This window comes from Pocillopora verrucosa, chromosome 2, assembly GCF_036669915.1.
Source record: "Pocillopora verrucosa isolate sample1 chromosome 2, ASM3666991v2, whole genome shotgun sequence".
NCBI lineage: Eukaryota > Metazoa > Cnidaria > Anthozoa > Scleractinia > Pocilloporidae > Pocillopora > Pocillopora verrucosa.
This window is the reverse complement of record NC_089313.1, coordinates 1,189,483-1,207,940: the sequence shown is the minus strand read 5'-3', so window position 1 is coordinate 1,207,940 and position 18,458 is coordinate 1,189,483. Positions and strand designations below refer to the sequence as shown.

The following is an 18,458-nucleotide window of genomic DNA, read 5'->3' as shown; positions in this document are numbered from 1 at the left end:
TAGCGCGCGCTTATATAAACGTTCACACGAGGCAATGGATCTATTTCGTTCCGAGGCTCTTTCCGCTTTGCGATCTTTTTCGTCAAGGAGAGAGGAGAGAAGTCAAGAGAGGCAAAGGAGAGAGAGCCTGGGAATGAGGATGATGATGAGGGTTCACAGTAAAGATCTAGAGTCCTTAAAATAACTGAATAAAGGGGGTAAGTTTCTAAAGAAACTGTGGTGCAGCGTCGGTGGGAGAGTATATCAGGTAATTTAGTGTTAACAACTGAGTTGAAAACGTAAATTAGCCACCGTAAAGGGTACAAATAGCATCTAATTTCACCTTACAATATCTCTAATCGCTCTGACGAAGGGCTAACGCTCGGAACGTCAGCTTTTTTACCCTTTACGGTGGCTAATTTATGTTTTCAACTCAGTTGTTAACACTAAATTACCTGCTTAAAATAACTGCACTCACATATGATTAGGCAGGAGACTAAACCCGGTGAGGATTTCATCAGATAAAGAACAAAGAACATTGGTTATCAAAGGCTTTAAAAAAAGAGAGAAAGGCTCCATAACGGAATGCTAAAACAGTATGTAAAACAAGGCCACAAGTAGACTGTTAAATGCATAAAAAAACAGACATTTTTTACTTAATCCATTTACGATATCTAAACTTTATAAAAATAGGTATTTACAACTATCTTTACCAGTTATTATAGCTAGTATACAAGAATTTTCCTTCTTCCCTAAAATATATATGATCTATTTTGTATCTTTTAGTTGAAAGAGCACTGCTACCGGGCTGCTGCTTCTAGTAGCAGTGAAACTGTAATACTATTAAGCTTATCATATTACTAATTTGTCTGATAGGTTTAAAGAAAAAGTTCGGATTACGCGGCAGTGAAAAATAAATCAGAGAAAAAAAACAATCGATTCTTTTGCAACGAAATCAGCTTCACATTCTAGCGTGCAGCAAAGCGATGTACGGCTCGCTTAATTAACCAATCAAAGCGCACGTATTACATGAGAGATAAACTAAACAAGCTACGCATTGAGGAAGAAAAACTCGTCTAGTGTTCCAAGTCCTCATAAGAAGGAGGTCCAATGGCCACTGAAAATTATAAATACTGAAAGAACTAATTACTCAAGAGATTTCTACCAGCTTAAAAATAAAATTATTTGAACTGGTAATCTGTCTGCTGCTTTCGCCAACATGTTGAATACCAACAACATTTCATTTACCGAGGTTGAGGATGTTGATGAGAAAGTTGGTTAAATGCGTAGAGTTCACAATTTAATTCCTTAGATACTTGGTTGGATTAACCTGAACTTCTCATTATGTGCTACATGAATTATTGCCCTCAAGTTGTAAGAATTACCTTTCCTAACAGCAATTTTTGATTGATTGTCGAAAGTGACCCGCCATAGCTTTGGTTAGGAGTTACTTCACACTCCTGGAAACCCGCGCCACCCTCTCAACCAACCAAATCACGCTGATCAAAACTACTCACAGCTACGTTACTCTCGTTTTCCCGCGCTTTTGAACGTTTGCTTGTTTTTTTTCTTTGAGTTCTCATTGGCTCCTTATTCACCTTCACTCTGATTGGACGTTGTGAAGTAAACAGAAAAGAGTTCGCAGTTTGGGAAAACAAACTTTATCATGAAGGTGATAAAATTTTTTTCCTTCTCGCACTTTGCGCCTTTTCTTTGATCTTTTCCTTCCGGTCTTCTATTTGTTGCTCTAAAGAACCCATCACCAGTTCACTACAACGAAAAAAAAAAAAGAAAAATGAATGTAATTCTTTATTATACTTTATACAGAATTCAATATTTTCCACTTTTTCCAAACCATTATGCAAATTTCATTTTCCAAACTCGTGCAAAATGCGTCAGATCAAACTGAAAGAAGAGAAGGGCTGTTTTCGGGGGTTTGCCCAAAGACTGAAAATTTAACAATAAAACCATGTAAAATGTTTGGTCGCGTAATTAACGAGAATTTCGGCTACCTTTAAAAAAGCAGACATAAACCGAGCATTTGCTCTAGCTTGAAAATAACTACAGACTTATTCCCATCCTGTAAATACTTTTATCTTTTTCCACGTCTAGAAAGTTGTGGTTGTGTAAAATTCCCTTGGAGTGCACTTCAAACAATGTTCACACAATGAGTCGAGTTCCTAGAAAAGTCATAACAATAAAAACACTTGCCACGTACCTGTAATTAATTTCGCCATCTTTGTTTCTGTCTAAGCTCTCTATTAGTTTGTACAGCTCTATATAATTCATGTCAATTCCGGTTTCCTGTTGAGACAGCCACAAAAAAGAACATCTCATATCACAACCTGAATTTCATATGCGCATTTGCTAACCGTTAAACTCCCAAGATCTGATTGTTAATTCTCCCCTCTAGCTGCTACACATTCCCTTGTAAATTAGTTATGTGATTTCGGTTTTTTGATCGTTTGCAGCATAATGTGTGGATATTTTAGGGAGAAGTTACATGCTGATCACTTCTAGGAGTTAAAGCGCCAATAGAGCATTTTTGAACTGAATACAACCAGAACCAGGGCAAACATACTGGCCAATCAGAACGAACAAAGGACAAACGTTCAAACGACCCCAAGCGCGGGAAAGCGCGAATAGCAATGTAACACAATGTTTTGGTTCAGCGTCTGTTTGGTCAAGAGGAAAGCCCTAGTTTATGAAGTTGTTACCGATGAGAATGGGCTCGAACATGACCAAATTTGGACATACAAGTCATTCTATTAGCCAATATACACCTACAATCCATATTTGAAAATAGATCAGACAAAGACCTCACCTTTAATCCATCAGCAAATTCTTTCACAGTGATATTCATGCTTTTATCCTTGTCCAGAGTATTGAACAGATCCAACAGTCGCATCTTATTATCCTCTATGTAATTCTTTAGTATTTTCATGGGCGTTGGACGATTCTTGGGTTTAAATGGTGCACCCCCTGTTCCTCCGTGTCTAATTTTCATGTCAGGTCTAAGTTGCTGCACTTCCTTACATAACTCCACAAAGTCATTATTAACCGTGATGTCCTAAAAAGTGCATCAACCGTATAAGAAGCTTACAGAAGAGAGAAATCTTTGTAGACTTAGGATAGCCACTACCACGATAGCGTCTCCGAAAAATTGCAAGTTTGTTTTTTCTACAGGGTTCGTACCCTGTCTCAGGGAAACACATTTCAAGGACTTTTCCACGTCTCAGATTGATTTTTCCCATGATTTCAAAATCAATTCTCCTTACGGTCTACATAGATTTCTCATAACGTAAATTCTGAAAAATGTTTTGCTTGAGTTCGCCAGATTTCCAGGACTTTTCAGGACCTGTAGTCCTTTTCCAGGACTTTCTAGTCCTGGAAAATGTCAAAATAAAATTTAAGGACTTTCCAGGTTTTCCAGGACCACGACACGAACACAGTCTCTAATGAGCGATATTGATTAACAAAACTGTAAAGCATGGCCCACTTAGAGACTTTATGGAGACCTGGCTCTTGTTCCATTGAAAAGGGAACAGCCAAATAAAATTCATAACCAAGAACTGCTCCAGTATAACCTCGTTAATCAGTCGGTGAAATTCCAACTTTTAGATTCCTTTTAAGGGACAATAGATTGTTGTCTTCATAAAGACCCCTTTTATCTCCGACTTTCATGCGATAAGGAGTTGAGTTAAATTGTAAAATTAGAAAAGCTTATCTACAAGGAAAAAGTTTTTCTTCATGTCTCTAAGCCTCACCGTCAGCTCAACCTCAATCAATTTTGATTCCAGATTATTTTTCATGGCGTTCACAAGAGCATACGCTCCAGGACTTTGCATCGGGTTCTTTCCGATCTAAAACAAAGTTTTAAATAATTTAACAACAACTTTGTAAAACGAGGCAAATAAATAAATATTTAGAAATCACTGGAATAGAAATAAACGCAAATATTGGAATTCGCCTACTAAAACCAAACCATGCGAAAAATTTGCAGGCCTACCTTTAACACCTGAAGACACGTGTTAACCATTAAACCTTTCGCCAAATACACTGCACCTTCCGCTGTTATTCTGTTATTCCTGAAATTAAAATGATCATAAAATCTTAGATGCCCAATTAAAAATCTGCTTTTCAAAATAGTTCAAATGATTCATAGTAATTCACCGCTTGAAACAGACAGCTAAACATTCCCTTTCCTAAAGCTAGCAAAATGGAGGTAAACAGAGGTGAAAGATACCCATCATAAAAACCTAAAACCGATCGCGCCTTTGTCACCCACTATTTCTTGCACTTCCAGCAATTCAATTGCTTTTATCTTGAGTTCTGGTTGGCTCCTTGTAACATTTCCTCCTTGCTGGATGTTGGAATCTCTTTCGTTTTATTTATACAATAAGCAATCTAAATGATAAAGTCTCTTTTTTCCACTTACGTCAGATCTAACTCTCTTAACGTTGTGTTCACTTTTAGCGCTTCCCCCATGGCTAAAGACCCATCATTTCCAAATCCATTCCATGCTAAGTTAAGAATTTTAAGAGTAAAATTCTCCTGCAATAGTTAAAGCAAAGTTTAAGGTTTACTTGAGCCATTAGTGGCCCACCCAGCCGCAGCTTATCTCTGTTTCCATAGCATAAAGCAACTAGGAGTATTACTACCCCTCCCTTGATGGGATGCCAATTACCTCCCCCCCCCCCCTCAGCATTTCATCAGGCTTTCCTGACTATTTGCTTTACTCTCCTGGGTGAAGAGAGGCGTTGAGAAAGTCAAGTGTCCTGCCCAACAACACAACACATCGACCTGGCCAGGTCTGGAACCCAGACCTCTTGAGCCAGAGTCCTCTGTTTTAACTGTGTCTCCCACAGTTAAAACAGAATCAACACACAACGATCACTCAATTGGGCTCTTAAACCCGTTGAAAAATAAAATAAAATCATAGTAGTATTTAAAATGTATCTTTAAGACTTCTCTTTATCAAAATGAAGAGTGCTGTAACGAATGGCCAGGCACTGTCACTAAAATACAATCTGAAACAAGTTTGAAAGGTGTATTATCATAACCTACTCCTCTATTGTCTGACAGAGGAAAGTTTGTTTACCCATTCTCCATTATCAAGAAAGACGATCAGAAGGAACGTTGAATGATGAATTTTGTTATCTATAGCTAGTGTGAGAAGTAGAGACAAGATTCACTTCAACTAACCTTCAGAGATAATGCCACAGCACAAGCCCCTTTATTTCTCAAATGATTCCAGCTCAGATCCAAATGGTCAATTTTATCATTTGCAGCTAGTGAGAAAAAAAATTATAAGGATACTACCCTGAGTTCTTTAGACCAGTCAAATCATTATACCACAACCTAAAAATTCAAGCAAATTCTTTCATTGTATATCGGTTAATACTACGATGATTTTATCATTCCTGAAATCTTATGACCTCTAATTTCAAAAGAATTATAACTATTGACTAAATCTAACTAAATAAATATAAAAATATTACTTACCTATTGCAGGGGCTAAATTCTGGCCACCTTTTTCTCCCAACTGGTTATGACTCAAGCTAAAATACTTCACTTTGGTATTATTCTAAAAAATAGAGTAGAGAAAATTTACATTGTTAAAAGTTTGTTCATTTGTTAATGAAAGTACTTAGTTTATACTTTTACTAGGGTTTCCCCTACCTTTATAGCTTCTGCCAGAATCTGAACAGCCTTGTCATCAAAACCATTGCCTAGAAGATAATATTAATTTTTAAAAAAAAACAGTGAGATATTCCTGATTTGGAGCAAGCAATAACAAATACCATCCCTAACAGTAGTATGGATAAAGGAGGTGCTGCATCAGTGAGGGTATGACAAAATAATTTGGTTTTATCGACTGAGTTACTAAAGCTAACATTTCCAGTGTTGGCTCTTTTATCGATGATGCCTCTGTGGCAATAGAACTTTAGTATCCTTAATTCACAATAATTGTGATTATTATGTAATTATTACAGGTTTTCTTTCTATAAACACAACTGTTGTTTTATTCTCCCATGCCTTTTTCTAAGAAAAAAAAAAAAACAATCTCTCCAAACAGACATGCATGACTGCAGTCACATGCAGTGTCAATCAAAACTCAACAACATTCCAGCCCAGTCTCCAACACTTCGTCACAGCAAATGGATGGTACAGAGTAGTTTGGAGTAGTACTGATAATGATCTAATATTTAACTACTTTCTGTCATTTCTACTTTAACATCTAGTCTTTCTCAACTGTTTGAACTTTCTCTTGTGGACTCAATAACCTTACGGGTTGGCTCAAACAAATCTTGTCAGAAATGATCTCTATGCTCACCATTTGCAACAAATCTGGTGATATTTGAGTTATGAAGTAATATGTCTTTCACAGATTCTGCTCCATCTGCACCCAGTTTGTTTTCCGATAAATCCTTTGAGACAAAATAATTAAAAAAGAATAATTGAATACTATGGGTGCATCTATTTTAACATGTTAAAGGTGAGAGTAAACAATACCAGCAATATTCAATGATCACTCTGAAACCATACCTAAACTGCTAGAAAAGAAACAAATGTGTTATAATGTCATACCAGGTCAGCAATGTAACAGTTTTCTCGTAGCATTTCGGCAATATATCCAGCTCCCTCTGAACCAATCCAGTTATCTGCCAGGTTTAACTTGATAACTGATGTATTAGTCTGTTATGCAAAATAAAAATTGGTGTCCAATGAACAGCATGAGACACCAAAAACATACAGTATACAACTGTACTTCCTTAAGTACCTGAGATTCTATAAAAGTTAAAAAGATGAGTTTAATTACAGTTGACCTAAACCCTTTAACTCCCAAGATGTCATTAGTAATTCTCTTTACTGTCCTCCAAAAGATTCTCATTATGTTAGTTTGGAGAATTTAGAATCAGATCATTTAGTAATCCTATATATATTGATATTGATATTTTTCTTTATTCTCATCACTTATCTTCATGATATTGTAAAAGATATAGTGAGGAGAAATTCTGTCTTGGTCACTCATGGGAGTTAGTGGGTTGAAGATACACACATATTCTTTAAAGTCATTTCATGAAAGTAACAAAGGACATTTTCCATCTTAACATAGCCTCATCAACACACATTGGGAGGGAAGAGGTGAGTCAGTGCACTTCACCCTCCCCTCCCCTCACAACCCTCCACCTAGTTAGATAGAGATGAGGCAGTGTTTTCATTGCACAGGATAACCAGCAAAGTTGAACATGACACCCACCACTAGAGCTATAGCTATTGCCTTTGCACCCATTGGTCCTAAGCCATGATGCTTGATGTCAATGTCAGGTTGTTGCAAGTTTCGATGAAAATATGAAACTGGAATGACACCAGAATCCCTGCAAGCTTGGAGATAAGTTGCTCTTCCAGTTACATCATACTCTTCTTTACCTTCTGTAATAATATAAAAAAAGGCAAATAAATTGTCAAAAAAATTGTGGAAGAATGCATAAAAAATTATTTATAAGGTAAGTATGATAAAAGAGAGGATAAGTTTGAAGCTTGTTAAAGAAATAGAGAAAGATGTTTTTCGTCTTTGCACAAGCGTGGAACAAAGAAAAAAATTCTGAGTCCCCATAGAGAATCAAAACTCAGACCTTTGGATTCCACCCTCATAACAAGACGAAAAGCATATTTCTCTATTTCTTTACCAAGCTCAAAACTTGCCATCTCTCTTATTCCATTAACAAACATGATGCTATCGACATTGCTGATCCTAGTAGTATGCAGGAAACATGTCATATGAACTTCAAAGTAGACCTTGCTCAAGGTAGAGTCTCTGGGGCTCACTGATAGAGCATCAGACCACGGAATCTGAAGGCCTGAGGTTCGATTCCTCATGGAGACTCAGAATTTTATCCTTTGTCCAATTTTTGTGAGAAGACGAAAAATATCTTTCTCTTCATAAGGTATTTATTTAATGAAAGTGAGCTTTTTTCTAGAAAATAGTTTTGGGCTTCTACATGATAGAGGTCAGTATGTTGGATAAATTTTGCTAGCACAATACCTTTAAGTTAATACCTGCCAAAAAAATGATGGTTTGAACAAAAGTATTGGTTGGAATTTTTGCAGCAAAGCTGTTAATGCTATATTTAGAAACAAAAGAAATTTAAATAACAAATGCAATTCCCTCAACAACAATTGATGCATAGACGTTATTATAAGAAATGGAATCGCCCATGTCTGGGAAAAAGTCACGGAATTTCATCACACTAAAATCCGAATAGTTATCCGTGTAACTTGACAAAAAGAACGAGTTGCTTAAACGTGTAATTCATCAATTTCCAGGCAAAACCTGAGTAGCCACAATTACAAAATTCATCCTTCAAATGACAAAAACATTCGTGAGAGAAACACTCTAACATATTCACTTCTTGTTAAAGTAGTAAGCGTATCGTTCTTTAATTTGCATGTTATTACACGCAAAAATTCCTTCGAGACGCGAGGCAAAATTTGATTTTAAAGTGAAAAAAGAAGAAAAAAATATCTCGGAAAAAAAGTTTCTTATGTGGAATCGGTTTACTGATCAAGCTTAAATATCCTTGTGGGATTAATTAAGTAAAAATTTATCGGTAGGATAATAATTGATAAAGACATCCCATCCAATACAACAACAATTGAAAACTCCGCCGATATTTCATACAATATTAAGACTGCGAGAATAAAGACACCTGTTAGGATATTACTGGCAGAGTACTTGAAATCCTGTTCATTAAATAAACTCTTAGAAAAGTGAAACTCGTTTAAGGACTTTCTTCTTCAGTGCAATGAGCATTTCGTTCTGAAAATCACTTTTAAATAATTCATAGGTTCTAATTGGTCATTTCAGTTCGTTTCGCTTTCATCATTTGTTACACGAAACCGTATATATTTAAGTTTTGACGATAGAAGATCTCTACCGTAATCAAAATTTATCTTACCTTCCATCTCCAGGTCAGTATCAAACCCCTCATCGTCTTCCTTATCCTGAGCACTGTGAAAGAAGTCATCTTCGGGTGATAAAGACCCTGTGGACTCTCTTCGTAAAATGCCAGTCGGAGGGCTGAGCGCAGCCTATAATCCATCAAAACATTTTCAATGTTTTAGTGTCTAACAACCTCTGAAAGCTGCCTAGAGGTTACCTTAATTTGAACGTATACGATTACCTTGCGAAAGCCAAAGGGCGAACTGGCCGCACTGGCACGGCTAAGAATTACAGAATCTTTTTCTGAAGGTGAGCGGATCGGTGTAGAAATCCTTTCCGATCCTTCTTCCATAATTTAGGGTGCAGACACTCCGCTAAAGTCATAAACATTGATAGTTAATCATCCTTCACGTCTGTCGAATGCCTCTTCAGCCGTGCTAGGCCTCGATTACATGGACTGACCATTTTACTCACTGTTGCCATAACAACTAATCAAAGTATTATTTGAGGCAAATAACTGTTTTATGTAGTTTCTCCCTGGAGAGCTTTTTAAAGCCAATTTACGGGTAAGTGATAAACGGATTGAAAGAAAATCAATAAGAAAACTGTACATATGATTAAAAGAATATTGAAAGACCGTTATCTATTTTCGTTTGTGAAACTTCACTGACTCCGATCCGAGGTGTTTGATCGCAGATGTTGAGAGATCATTTTTAAAACAAACCTCTGTCATAATAAAAGCTCTTGGAAAGAACGTTATAATTGAAGCGTTTTAATCATTTTCCCTACATGCAGAGTATATTTATAAGCTAGTTACAGTACACGATTATGAATTCTGAAAAGTAACGCAACAGTAACGTCTAATTTTACTGAGAGAAGATTGGGGACAAGTTATCTGGAACAATGATACCTGGGAAGGTAACGTCATGATGAGCCAATTACGGCTGAGTTTGCATCAGAAGTCGACGCCATTTTGTTTCATTCCAATAAATTACATAAGTTAATGGTACTTTTACGAAGTTAGTTGATATAAGATTTCATAAAAATGCCTCGTGGTGGAAGACGATCTAGTGGCCGATCATCTCCTATGTTTGGTAAGGCATCAGCGCCGCCCCGAGCACCTCCGCGGCCAGTTTCTAGTGTGCCAGCAAATAGACCAGCTTCTAGCGTGGCTCAGCCGGCTTCACCACAACAGCCAGGACTGTTTGGACAAATGGCATCTACTGCTGCTGGGGTGGCGATCGGTTCTACCGTGGTAAGGAGTGAACGCTAGTGTTCTTCAGAAAGTTGTTTGAATTTGTGTAACTTTAATTTGTTATTTTTACAAAAACTATTTTTACTCTATACCTGATCAATATAACACTAAAGTCAATATTTCTTATTTCTAAGAAAAGATTGTAAACCAGTGGTCTTTTATCATATCAAACAAGTAGCTTTCATGTTTCCAAGGTTCTGTACCGTAAATGATCATAAAAGAGGTTAAAGTTTAGTTAGAATATACACACTTGGCTGTGCCTCATGTGCCATTGTGTTTGTTCTTATCATTTTTTTTTCTTCACGCTTTTACCACTTATTGACATCATCTATTATATAATTCTGTAAAGATGCACAGCAACATGGAACTTATTTGTTAAACAGAAAACAGTTATCTTTATCAGCACTGTCCAAGGCATGCGTAACTTAATCTCCACTTGATGTTGCCATTATTCAGGTCACTTAGTCCATTATCTTAATGGAAAGCATCTAGTAATTACTGTACTTTGTTGTGGAAATTGAAGAAGTGAAGAGATTTCTGAAATTCAGGCTTCCTTTTGGTCAGAACTAGCACAAAATGTGTTGTTGTTTCACATAATGTTTTGAAAAGTAATACTCAAAGACATGTAGTAAGTTGTGACAATTATGGTTGTACAGCCCAACGAATAGTGGTCATGAACCTCTTGCTTAAGTCTCGTCTTCTACCATAGCAACCAAACATTGATCTATATTGGAGTAGATAATTGTACAAAACATACCTTGTCTGTGTCTTTAGGGTCATGCTATTGGTGGTGCCTTGTTTGGTGGCCATGGTGGTGGATCAGAGCAACCAGCTGGGTATCAACAAGACATGGCTGCTGCGCCATACCAGAGTTATTCTACTCCACAACAGCAGGGTCTGGGGGGTCCTTGTCAGTATGAATTGCAGCAGTTTGTGGAGTGCGCGCAGAATCAGGGAGATATTACACTGTGCCAGGGATTTAATGAGGTGCTCAGGGAATGCAAACTTAGAAATGGTGAGGAGTATTCGGTTTAACCTCCTTTTTTTTACTTGGGATGACATTGTTAGTATTTATTTGTTGTGTATGTGATTAAGGTAGCTCAAGATGGTTTTGCTGTTTTTTAAACACCAAATCTCTGTTATATCATATCTTCCCCACATGTTTGTTTTTTTTGTTTGAAAGTGGTAAATCCACCCACAAATCTTCCAACTTTCCTTGACAAGCAACTACAATCAAAACATGATTTTACCAATTTGCTTTTCCTTTCTTTATACTATGTTATAATTAGCAGTCAACTCTTGTTCTAGACACTTTTTGCCTGGGAGCTCAAAGTTCAAAGGTGTGTTAATTTTTTTGGTGCTTTTTAGGCCTTTCCTGAGAAAAATTATCACTGTGGATGCTTGTGCAGCTGCCCAGATGTGAAGACAAGCAAGATTCATTGCTGTGATCACTGGCTTTTCTTAATCACACAACAAATACTCTTTTTGGCTATAAAAGGTGCTTGGATGCTTGTAAAAAGGTGTTTGCACTTGGCAATTTGCTTGAACTGAGGAATTCTTGTTATTGCATTGAATAATAAAAATCCAATTGCAAAATTTGAAATAAAAAGGAGTCGTACATCGTATGATTTCCGTTCTGATAAGATAGGGGTAGTCGAAGATTTATTTGTGGGTACACATAAATGTGACTTCCCGTATGTGACGATGCAAGTAAATCAAAAAACCAACGAGAGCGCATACTGTGTATTCCTGTTCATTGGACCAGTTAGGTTTTCCACATAATTTGTCCACCAAGTATAGCTTTGGATTGCCCATAAAAACATCCGTGAAAAATTATATGTATGATTGTTAAGTCCTTGCCAACAGTCTTGTGTTTGATAGCACCAGATGTATTGGGGAAAATATGAAGCATCCTGCGCACTAAAGAGCCCAAGAAACGCGAAACGAAACGAGCCCTTGAAATACTGTTATAACTCGCCCGTCCCTGTCTTAATTTTATATGCGTGGTTAAACTTCATTCTTACGATCCTGGGAAAGAAGCTGTGGTCCTCTACTTCATGAGATCAGTGAAGCCAGTCGCTAAATAGTTTGGATGCGAGCTTAAAAGTATGATAAGCAGTAAATGTTGTTAACGTGATCGTGTCGTGGAATCCAACGCACAAGCGAGTAAGAACCGGTTGATCACACTGAAGTCTTGAAATACTATTATTGCAGCCAATTTTATACAAATTCTCTGAAATCTTAAGATTTAAAATAGGCGATCCGTCGCCGTCTGCCTTTTACTCTTAGCTTTGTTTATCAGTAGCTCTTTTCAGGCTTGTCTGCATTTGTTTGCGTTAAAATGTGTAGGATAATAGTTTCATTGTTTAATTGAAAGAAAAAATATTGCGAAAGCGTAACGGCATTGAATAACCTCAGCTCATCGCATGCAAACAAATACTCCTGGAGCAGATATTCCTTTAGCACTTAAAAATAGTTAAACTGATTCGAGAGCTCTCTGAAGATGAAGAGTTGATAAATTAAGAAAACTCTGTCGATTCTCGCACGGAATGATCTTAATGACGTCAAAGTAATTATCACATCAATTGAACTTTAACGATAGAACGTCAACAATTGATCCTCGGAGCAGCCTCGAAATTTTCTTGCGGAAGACTATTACCTTGCTGTCTAAATTTTTATGTTATTTTCGAGAAGATACTTAACAGTTATGCCTCGTGCTCAAAGACGATCATCTCAAGGCTCGTCAAAGCAGAGCCCTACCGTGCCTGAAAAAAGATCTTCTCCTAACCTGGCTCAACCGGAACCAAAACCTCTTGGACTGTTTGGGCAAATGGCTTCCACAGCTGCAGGTGTAGCAGTCGGTTCGGTTGTGGTAAGGCGCATCGTTTCGCTAATCCCAGTAGATAGGTTACCCTTGGCCCTTCGGGCTTGAGACTGCCTTTGGCTTTCGCTAAAAACCCCAAACAGAAGCTTCTCATTTAATTTCCACTACGCTTTTGGACGACTGCTTAAGTACACTAAATGATTAGAACTGATCCCATGTTGACACCGTGCAAAGGCTAAAAAGAAGTTGGAAGTCAACAACGCAATAAAATCTCTTGACTTTACTGATCTATTAGAAAAATGGTTGATGACGTTTCTTTTCACGGAATCGCGATAAATAGTTATCACATGATTAAGAGGAAACTCAAATTTCTCTTTACCTTACTCCTCTTTGTTTTGAATTTTTAATACGGACCTGGATAAAAAAGACATAAAAAGTGTGGATCTATCAACTAGTTGTAGATTGATATAAATATGAGGAAAGCCTAGCCCTTTGCATCTGAAAGTGAAATCAGATACGATTCCTGCGAAGAGGGGAGGAACGAAGAAAGAGAGAGAGTTACGAAGAGCTACAGTAGAGAGGTCTTTAAATTCTCGTAGACACTCATTTGTTTTCAGGGTAATGCCGCAAGCGAAGCTCTACTTGGTACACGAGGAGGCACAGAATCAAAGCAATAACACTATGATCTTCAGCAGCAGAATCATGAGTCATGCCGGTACGAACTACAGCAGTTTGTGGAGTGTGCTCAGAACCAAGCAGAAATCACTTTATGTAAAGATTTCAGTGAGGCTCTCAAGCATTGCAAACAGGCAAATAGTGAGTGTTGTACCCTGTTCCAGTCGTTCAGTTAGGTTAAGACGAAGCGCAATAATAAACGGCGTGACAGTAACAGCGGAGTGGAAAAGCGAGGGAAGCTTGGGCCGAATTGGGTCGTTCTTTTTTCGACCCGTCCCAAGCCTCTCTCGATTTTTCACTCCCTAGCTTCTGTTGCGCCGATTGCTATTTCGTTCCATGCATGTTCAGTTTCTAATTGAAGGGCTATGAGTATTGATAATCTGTCTGTTTTATGAAAAAACTAACTCTTACCATGCAGAGAAAGATTACACTTTTTAAGGAAAAATTTACTGGAATTGCTCAACGTCGAAGCGGAGAATATTGATTCCTCTGTGTGCTGCAGTAAAGGGAAGGCTTTTGAAAAAAATATTTCTAAGGATAGTGTATGTAACTCAGTGCGTTTCTGGTGTGAAATATGGTATAGTTTTAATTTTTTTTTATTCTAAGATGTTTTAATCTTCTAGATTTTTCCTGAGGAAATCACGGACATATTTATAGTTTGCCTGTGTTTATTCGCCGCAACACCAACAAAGTGAACGTCAGTGTACCACGGTTTCTCTTGCTCTTTTCCCTGGAAAGCCGTCAGAGAAAATGTGAGAAACGAAAATATTCCTAGAACTTATTCTTTCGTGGAAAGTGTTCAAAAGGTTCTACGTTTAATGATAAGAAATAAATGATCATTCGGAACAAGAAAAAAACTGTTATTTATTGAGTAGTTTGCCACGTGTAATATTGAGGTTTTGCGTTAAAGTCTCCGTTTCACGCGAGACTGTATCTGCGTAACCCTAAGGCTTGTGCACGTCACAACTGCAATGTCCAGTTATAGTGTTCATAGATTTCCCAAAGATAAGACGAAGAGGACGGTAAGTATATCCTTTGACGATTCACTAGGAGGTAAATGATCTGTCATCAAGCATCAGTCTCTGTAATCAGCTGATGCTTGGATGTCAGGGAGTAAAATGGTGGTTTTGACTTGGCTTTGAAATAAACCAATTGAAAAGTTTGGGGTAGCTTCGGGGGAGCCAGGTTGTGGAACAGCCTATCTATTGACCTTCGTGCAGCAACATCTCTTACATGATTTTAAACTTAACATACGTCACTACAGTTTTGAATGAGTTTTAACACGGCATCCTCGTAAAGCAGCTTTTTGTATGTAATTTAGATTAGTTAGTTTAGTTAGGGATAATTAGTTGATCTTGTATTATTTTATAATATTTGTTGAAGTTACAATTGCCATTACCATTACCATGCTGGATGTGCGAGTGCGTAGGGGGGTCTGGGGCTATCGTCCCCAGAAGAAATTGAAATCTAGAGGCTCGGAAATAAAATTTTAAGCATTCTGCAGGAGATATTTTCTGTCGAAAAGTTTCTAACAGGTTTTATCTAAGGTTGTAGCTTTTTAAAACTTTTTCGTTTCTCTTTTTTAAAGTACCGCGGCATACTAAAACATAATAAAATGTCGTAAGGATGGGGCTAAAGCCCCCCCCACCCCCCCACGAACGTCCCCAGCGCCCCTAACTCCACTGTCCCTACTTAAGTAAGTATAGATCATTAACTCTGAAGACCTTTCGAAGAATATACATGTAGCAGTAGTTACGGGACATACCGGACACCGCATCACCGCTTAAAATGTTTTTAAACCAATGACATTGCGGTATGTTTCACACCTATTTAAGATTTACAAAACAACGGACCACATAACAAAGCCATATCACATCAATAAATTGATATATTGTGACTACGTCTAATAACTGCTGAACCTCTAAGGCTGGTGGTGTCTTCCTTACACGTGGTGTGTTTAACAATTAAGATATTGATTTCAAGTCTTAATTAAGTTAAAAACCTTTATTTGAAATCCTCATTAGCATATTGTACTGGTTATACCATTAAAATAGTATGAATAACGAATCTACTTCCAAAATACTTCCTATCAGTGGCACTTTCTATCAAGAGCGAACAAATCCAGTCGTTCGGAGGCGAAGTCGTTGGATCAACCTGCACCCGTTCGTCATATCTACAAATACTTTCCGGTAAAGAAGGCCCTCCCGTTGCAGGTTCTGCCATCTCTAACTTGATTAAAGCAAGTGATGTGATTTTCCATGAGTTTTTGCCTCCCTTGGAGGTGAGACGAGTATCGACAACTGAAACTTGTAGGTGACGAAAGTGAGTTATTTCTAATTATTCTCTTTGGAAACTGAAGTTATCTTCAGTCATTTAGATTTGTGCGTACATCAATGAGACCAAAATGTAAAGTTAAATTTATGTCATGCCTAGCCTGTATTGCAGGTGTATTTTTTGGCAAGCGGATGCTCGGTGTTCCGGTTGGGTGATGAATCCGCCATTTTGGATTGGTAAGATCGAGGAGAGCCCGGAACAAAGAAACTATAACTAGCGCCTCCCTCCCCTCCTCTTCCACTCGTTCCACACATCACGCGATCTTACCAATCGTCACGCAATCTAAATCTAAAATCAAAACTATTGCATGCCTCACGCCAAGAAAGGGAGCTTTTCTCATAATTGGTCTGGGGGGGGGGGGGTTTCCGCTAACGAGGTATTCGCCAAAATGTCTGACATAAATTAATTACTTCTCAACTTCTGCAAAATAGTCTCTTCATGTTACCCAAGGCGATATGGTGAGATGTCCAAGGTTGGGTGATTCTAGATTTTTTTGCTTATCTTCGCACACATACATTTAATATTTTCAACGTTTCCTATTCTTTTATGAGGGTTTTCAGGAACATTAAGGCCCCAAGAAGAACAAAGGAACAAGAACAAAGGGCTCCAAGACACTTTTCCCTTTATCTTTTCCCCTTTACGTACTCCTGTTGTATTTTTCTAGATAAAGGTAATTTTTCTTTGGGAATGTCGTACACAATCAAAATGCTAACAAGAGTGCTTTATTTCTCAAGAATTGTCAAGACCTTCACTTAAACGACAATAATAACGTTTTAAAGACTACCCGAGGATTGCCTCAGGTGAGATCTTCAAAAAGCATACACAAATTGTAGATACTTTGAAAAAATTATCATGACAACGTACACGAAAAGCCAACCACCAGCATTAATAGGAGTAATTTCTCTTTATATTGACGGGAAAACATAAGCAATAAGCAGTGAAACAGTTCTGTTACTTAGAGTTCAGTATGCGCTTGAGCACCCTGAAGATCTCCTGTGACATCCACAAACCCACCAATAATAGGGCTTCCAACTTTGATTTTCAACTTCATGCCAGGGGTCACTTTGTCGAGATGAATTACGCGGATGGTGAGATCTTCATAACTGCGATAGTACATTGCCTTGTTGGTGAGGTCCTTAACCACAATCCAAGAAGTGTAGTCGGCCATATCTTCATGATCATGGGATGCAGCGACTCCGCGAGGAATATCAACAGTGTTCATGATGTGAAAAGCCAAATTTACCGCCTCATCACTTTTCTTAGTTTTATCAGCAAAGTGCACCATGGCTGCAGATCGTACCAGTCTCGATGGAGGAGTGAGATCTCCTGGGACACCAAGAAGTCCACTTCCTTGGCCAGTGGCTGGGAACGTTGTTTCACCCAATACCAAAGGATCATGGGCGTACTTGGAAAGATGGACGTAATTGCGGAGGTTCAGCATGTGGAAGTCATAGGGTGGAGAGTTGGTCATGACACCGATTGTATTTTCGTGCAGCTTTGGTCCCTGTTCGGTGTACTCAATAATGATGCCGTCACCACTTTTGTCAGTGATGGACCAGTGCAGCTCAAAGGTTTCCCCTTTCAGAGGTTTCTCCCACACAAGAGGGAATGAGTCCTTTTTCCAAGCCCTTCGAACCTCTTCAGTAGTTTCAAAGTTGCCCAAAATCCATACTGTAAACTCCAAGTTGGAAATGGCCGAGCCGCACTTGCTTTTGGGGACGGTCTGATACTTGGAAAAACTTGGAAAGAGGAGTGCACCCACGGAGAGTCCAGCGTCATTTTGGCCATCAGCGCCAACAGGCGAGTCCCAAGCGTCAAGGTATGCGATCTTGTAGCTGTTGGTCCAAGTCATTGCTGATGAACTACGGGAACAAGTCTTTGGTAGTTCTGCAGTGTGGGGGTAATCCTTAGGCTCTACTACGATGTGCGACACGAGATCGATCATGAACTCCATGCTTCGTCCGACTACAACTGTTTTGTCCTCGGCGGTCACTCGGATTTCAGTACAGGCGTATGTGGCAAGAAAAAGCTCTAGCAGTATGGGAACCACGAGTGCAAACTTCATTGTTCTAGAGAATTCAGAAAGGCGACAATCTGACCAAAGATTTTTTTTCGATGAGTGACAAAAATTTTTGGCCTCTTCTTTTATAGTGACTTTCAAGTAAAGTGTCAAAATCTCGTGCGTTTTTCAAGGTTTCTCAAAAACTCGTGCGTCTTTTGAGGTTCTGAAAAACTCGTGCGTTTTTCAAGGTTTCTGAAAAACTCGTGCGTCTTTCGAAGTTTCTGAAAAACTCGTGCGTTTTTCGAGGTTTCTCAAAAACTCGAAAGTATCAAAAATTCGTGCGTCTTTCGAGGTTTCTGGAGAACCCGGTCAACACGACGCATGAGTTTTTAAAATGGCTTCTGAAACTATTCACACTTCTTTAGTAATTAAGGGGTGTTGT

General features: G+C 38.3%; 3 protein-coding genes across 3 annotated transcripts; 1 reads left to right on the top strand and 2 right to left on the bottom strand.

The window, feature by feature from the left end:
* Positions 1 to 615: 615 nt before the first annotated feature.
* LOC131797342 (leucine-rich repeat-containing protein 74A-like) lies at positions 616 to 9,362 on the bottom strand. The gene is made up of 14 exons (XM_059114954.2): positions 9,168 to 9,362; positions 8,943 to 9,075; positions 7,244 to 7,416; positions 6,571 to 6,678; positions 6,317 to 6,410; positions 5,662 to 5,711; positions 5,485 to 5,566; positions 5,185 to 5,270; positions 4,418 to 4,533; positions 3,989 to 4,067; positions 3,747 to 3,842; positions 2,804 to 3,049; positions 2,198 to 2,283; positions 616 to 1,749 (listed from the first exon to the last, which is right to left on the bottom strand). Exons 1-14 carry the CDS (start codon positions 9,276 to 9,278, stop codon positions 1,644 to 1,646), a joined length of 1,566 nt encoding a protein of 521 aa, XP_058970937.1. The 5' UTR covers positions 9,279 to 9,362; the 3' UTR covers positions 616 to 1,643.
* A 514-nt stretch (positions 9,363 to 9,876) lies between these two features.
* LOC131797357 (coiled-coil-helix-coiled-coil-helix domain-containing protein 2) lies at positions 9,877 to 11,828 on the top strand. Its single transcript, XM_059114974.2, has 3 exons — positions 9,877 to 10,181; positions 10,956 to 11,196; positions 11,550 to 11,828. Exons 1-3 carry the CDS (start codon positions 9,972 to 9,974, stop codon positions 11,558 to 11,560), a joined length of 462 nt encoding a protein of 153 aa, XP_058970957.1. The 5' UTR covers positions 9,877 to 9,971; the 3' UTR covers positions 11,561 to 11,828.
* Positions 11,829 to 16,717: 4,889 nt separating this feature from the next.
* Positions 16,718 to 18,117, bottom strand: LOC131797401 (penicillin V acylase-like). The gene has a single exon (XM_059115026.2). The coding sequence runs from the start codon at positions 18,077 to 18,079 to the stop codon at positions 16,970 to 16,972; it is 1,110 nt and encodes a 369-aa protein (XP_058971009.2). The 5' UTR covers positions 18,080 to 18,117; the 3' UTR covers positions 16,718 to 16,969.
* Positions 18,118 to 18,458: the final 341 nt, after the last annotated feature.

What these genes read in the sequence shown, in the direction of transcription:
- LOC131797342 (XM_059114954.2), bottom strand. Translation starts at nt 9,278, where the DNA reads ATGGAAGAAGGATCGGAAAGGATTTCTACACCGATCCGCTCACCTTCA. An exon ending in CTGTGGCATTATCTCTGAAG is followed by an intron (nt 4,534 to 5,184) that starts GTTAGTTGAAGT and finishes TAACTATTGCAG; the next exon opens with GAGAATTTTACTCTTAAAAT. An exon ending in CGTGTCTTCAGGTGTTAAAG is followed by an intron (nt 3,843 to 3,988) that starts GTAGGCCTGCAA and finishes ACTTTGTTTTAG; the next exon opens with ATCGGAAAGAACCCGATGCA.
- LOC131797357 (XM_059114974.2), top strand. Translation starts at nt 9,972, where the DNA reads ATGCCTCGTGGTGGAAGACGATCTAGTGGCCGATCATCTCCTATGTTT. An exon ending in TGGCGATCGGTTCTACCGTG is followed by an intron (nt 10,182 to 10,955) that starts GTAAGGAGTGAA and finishes CTGTGTCTTTAG; the next exon opens with GGTCATGCTATTGGTGGTGC.
- LOC131797401 (XM_059115026.2), bottom strand. Translation starts at nt 18,079, where the DNA reads ATGAAGTTTGCACTCGTGGTTCCCATACTGCTAGAGCTTTTTCTTGCC.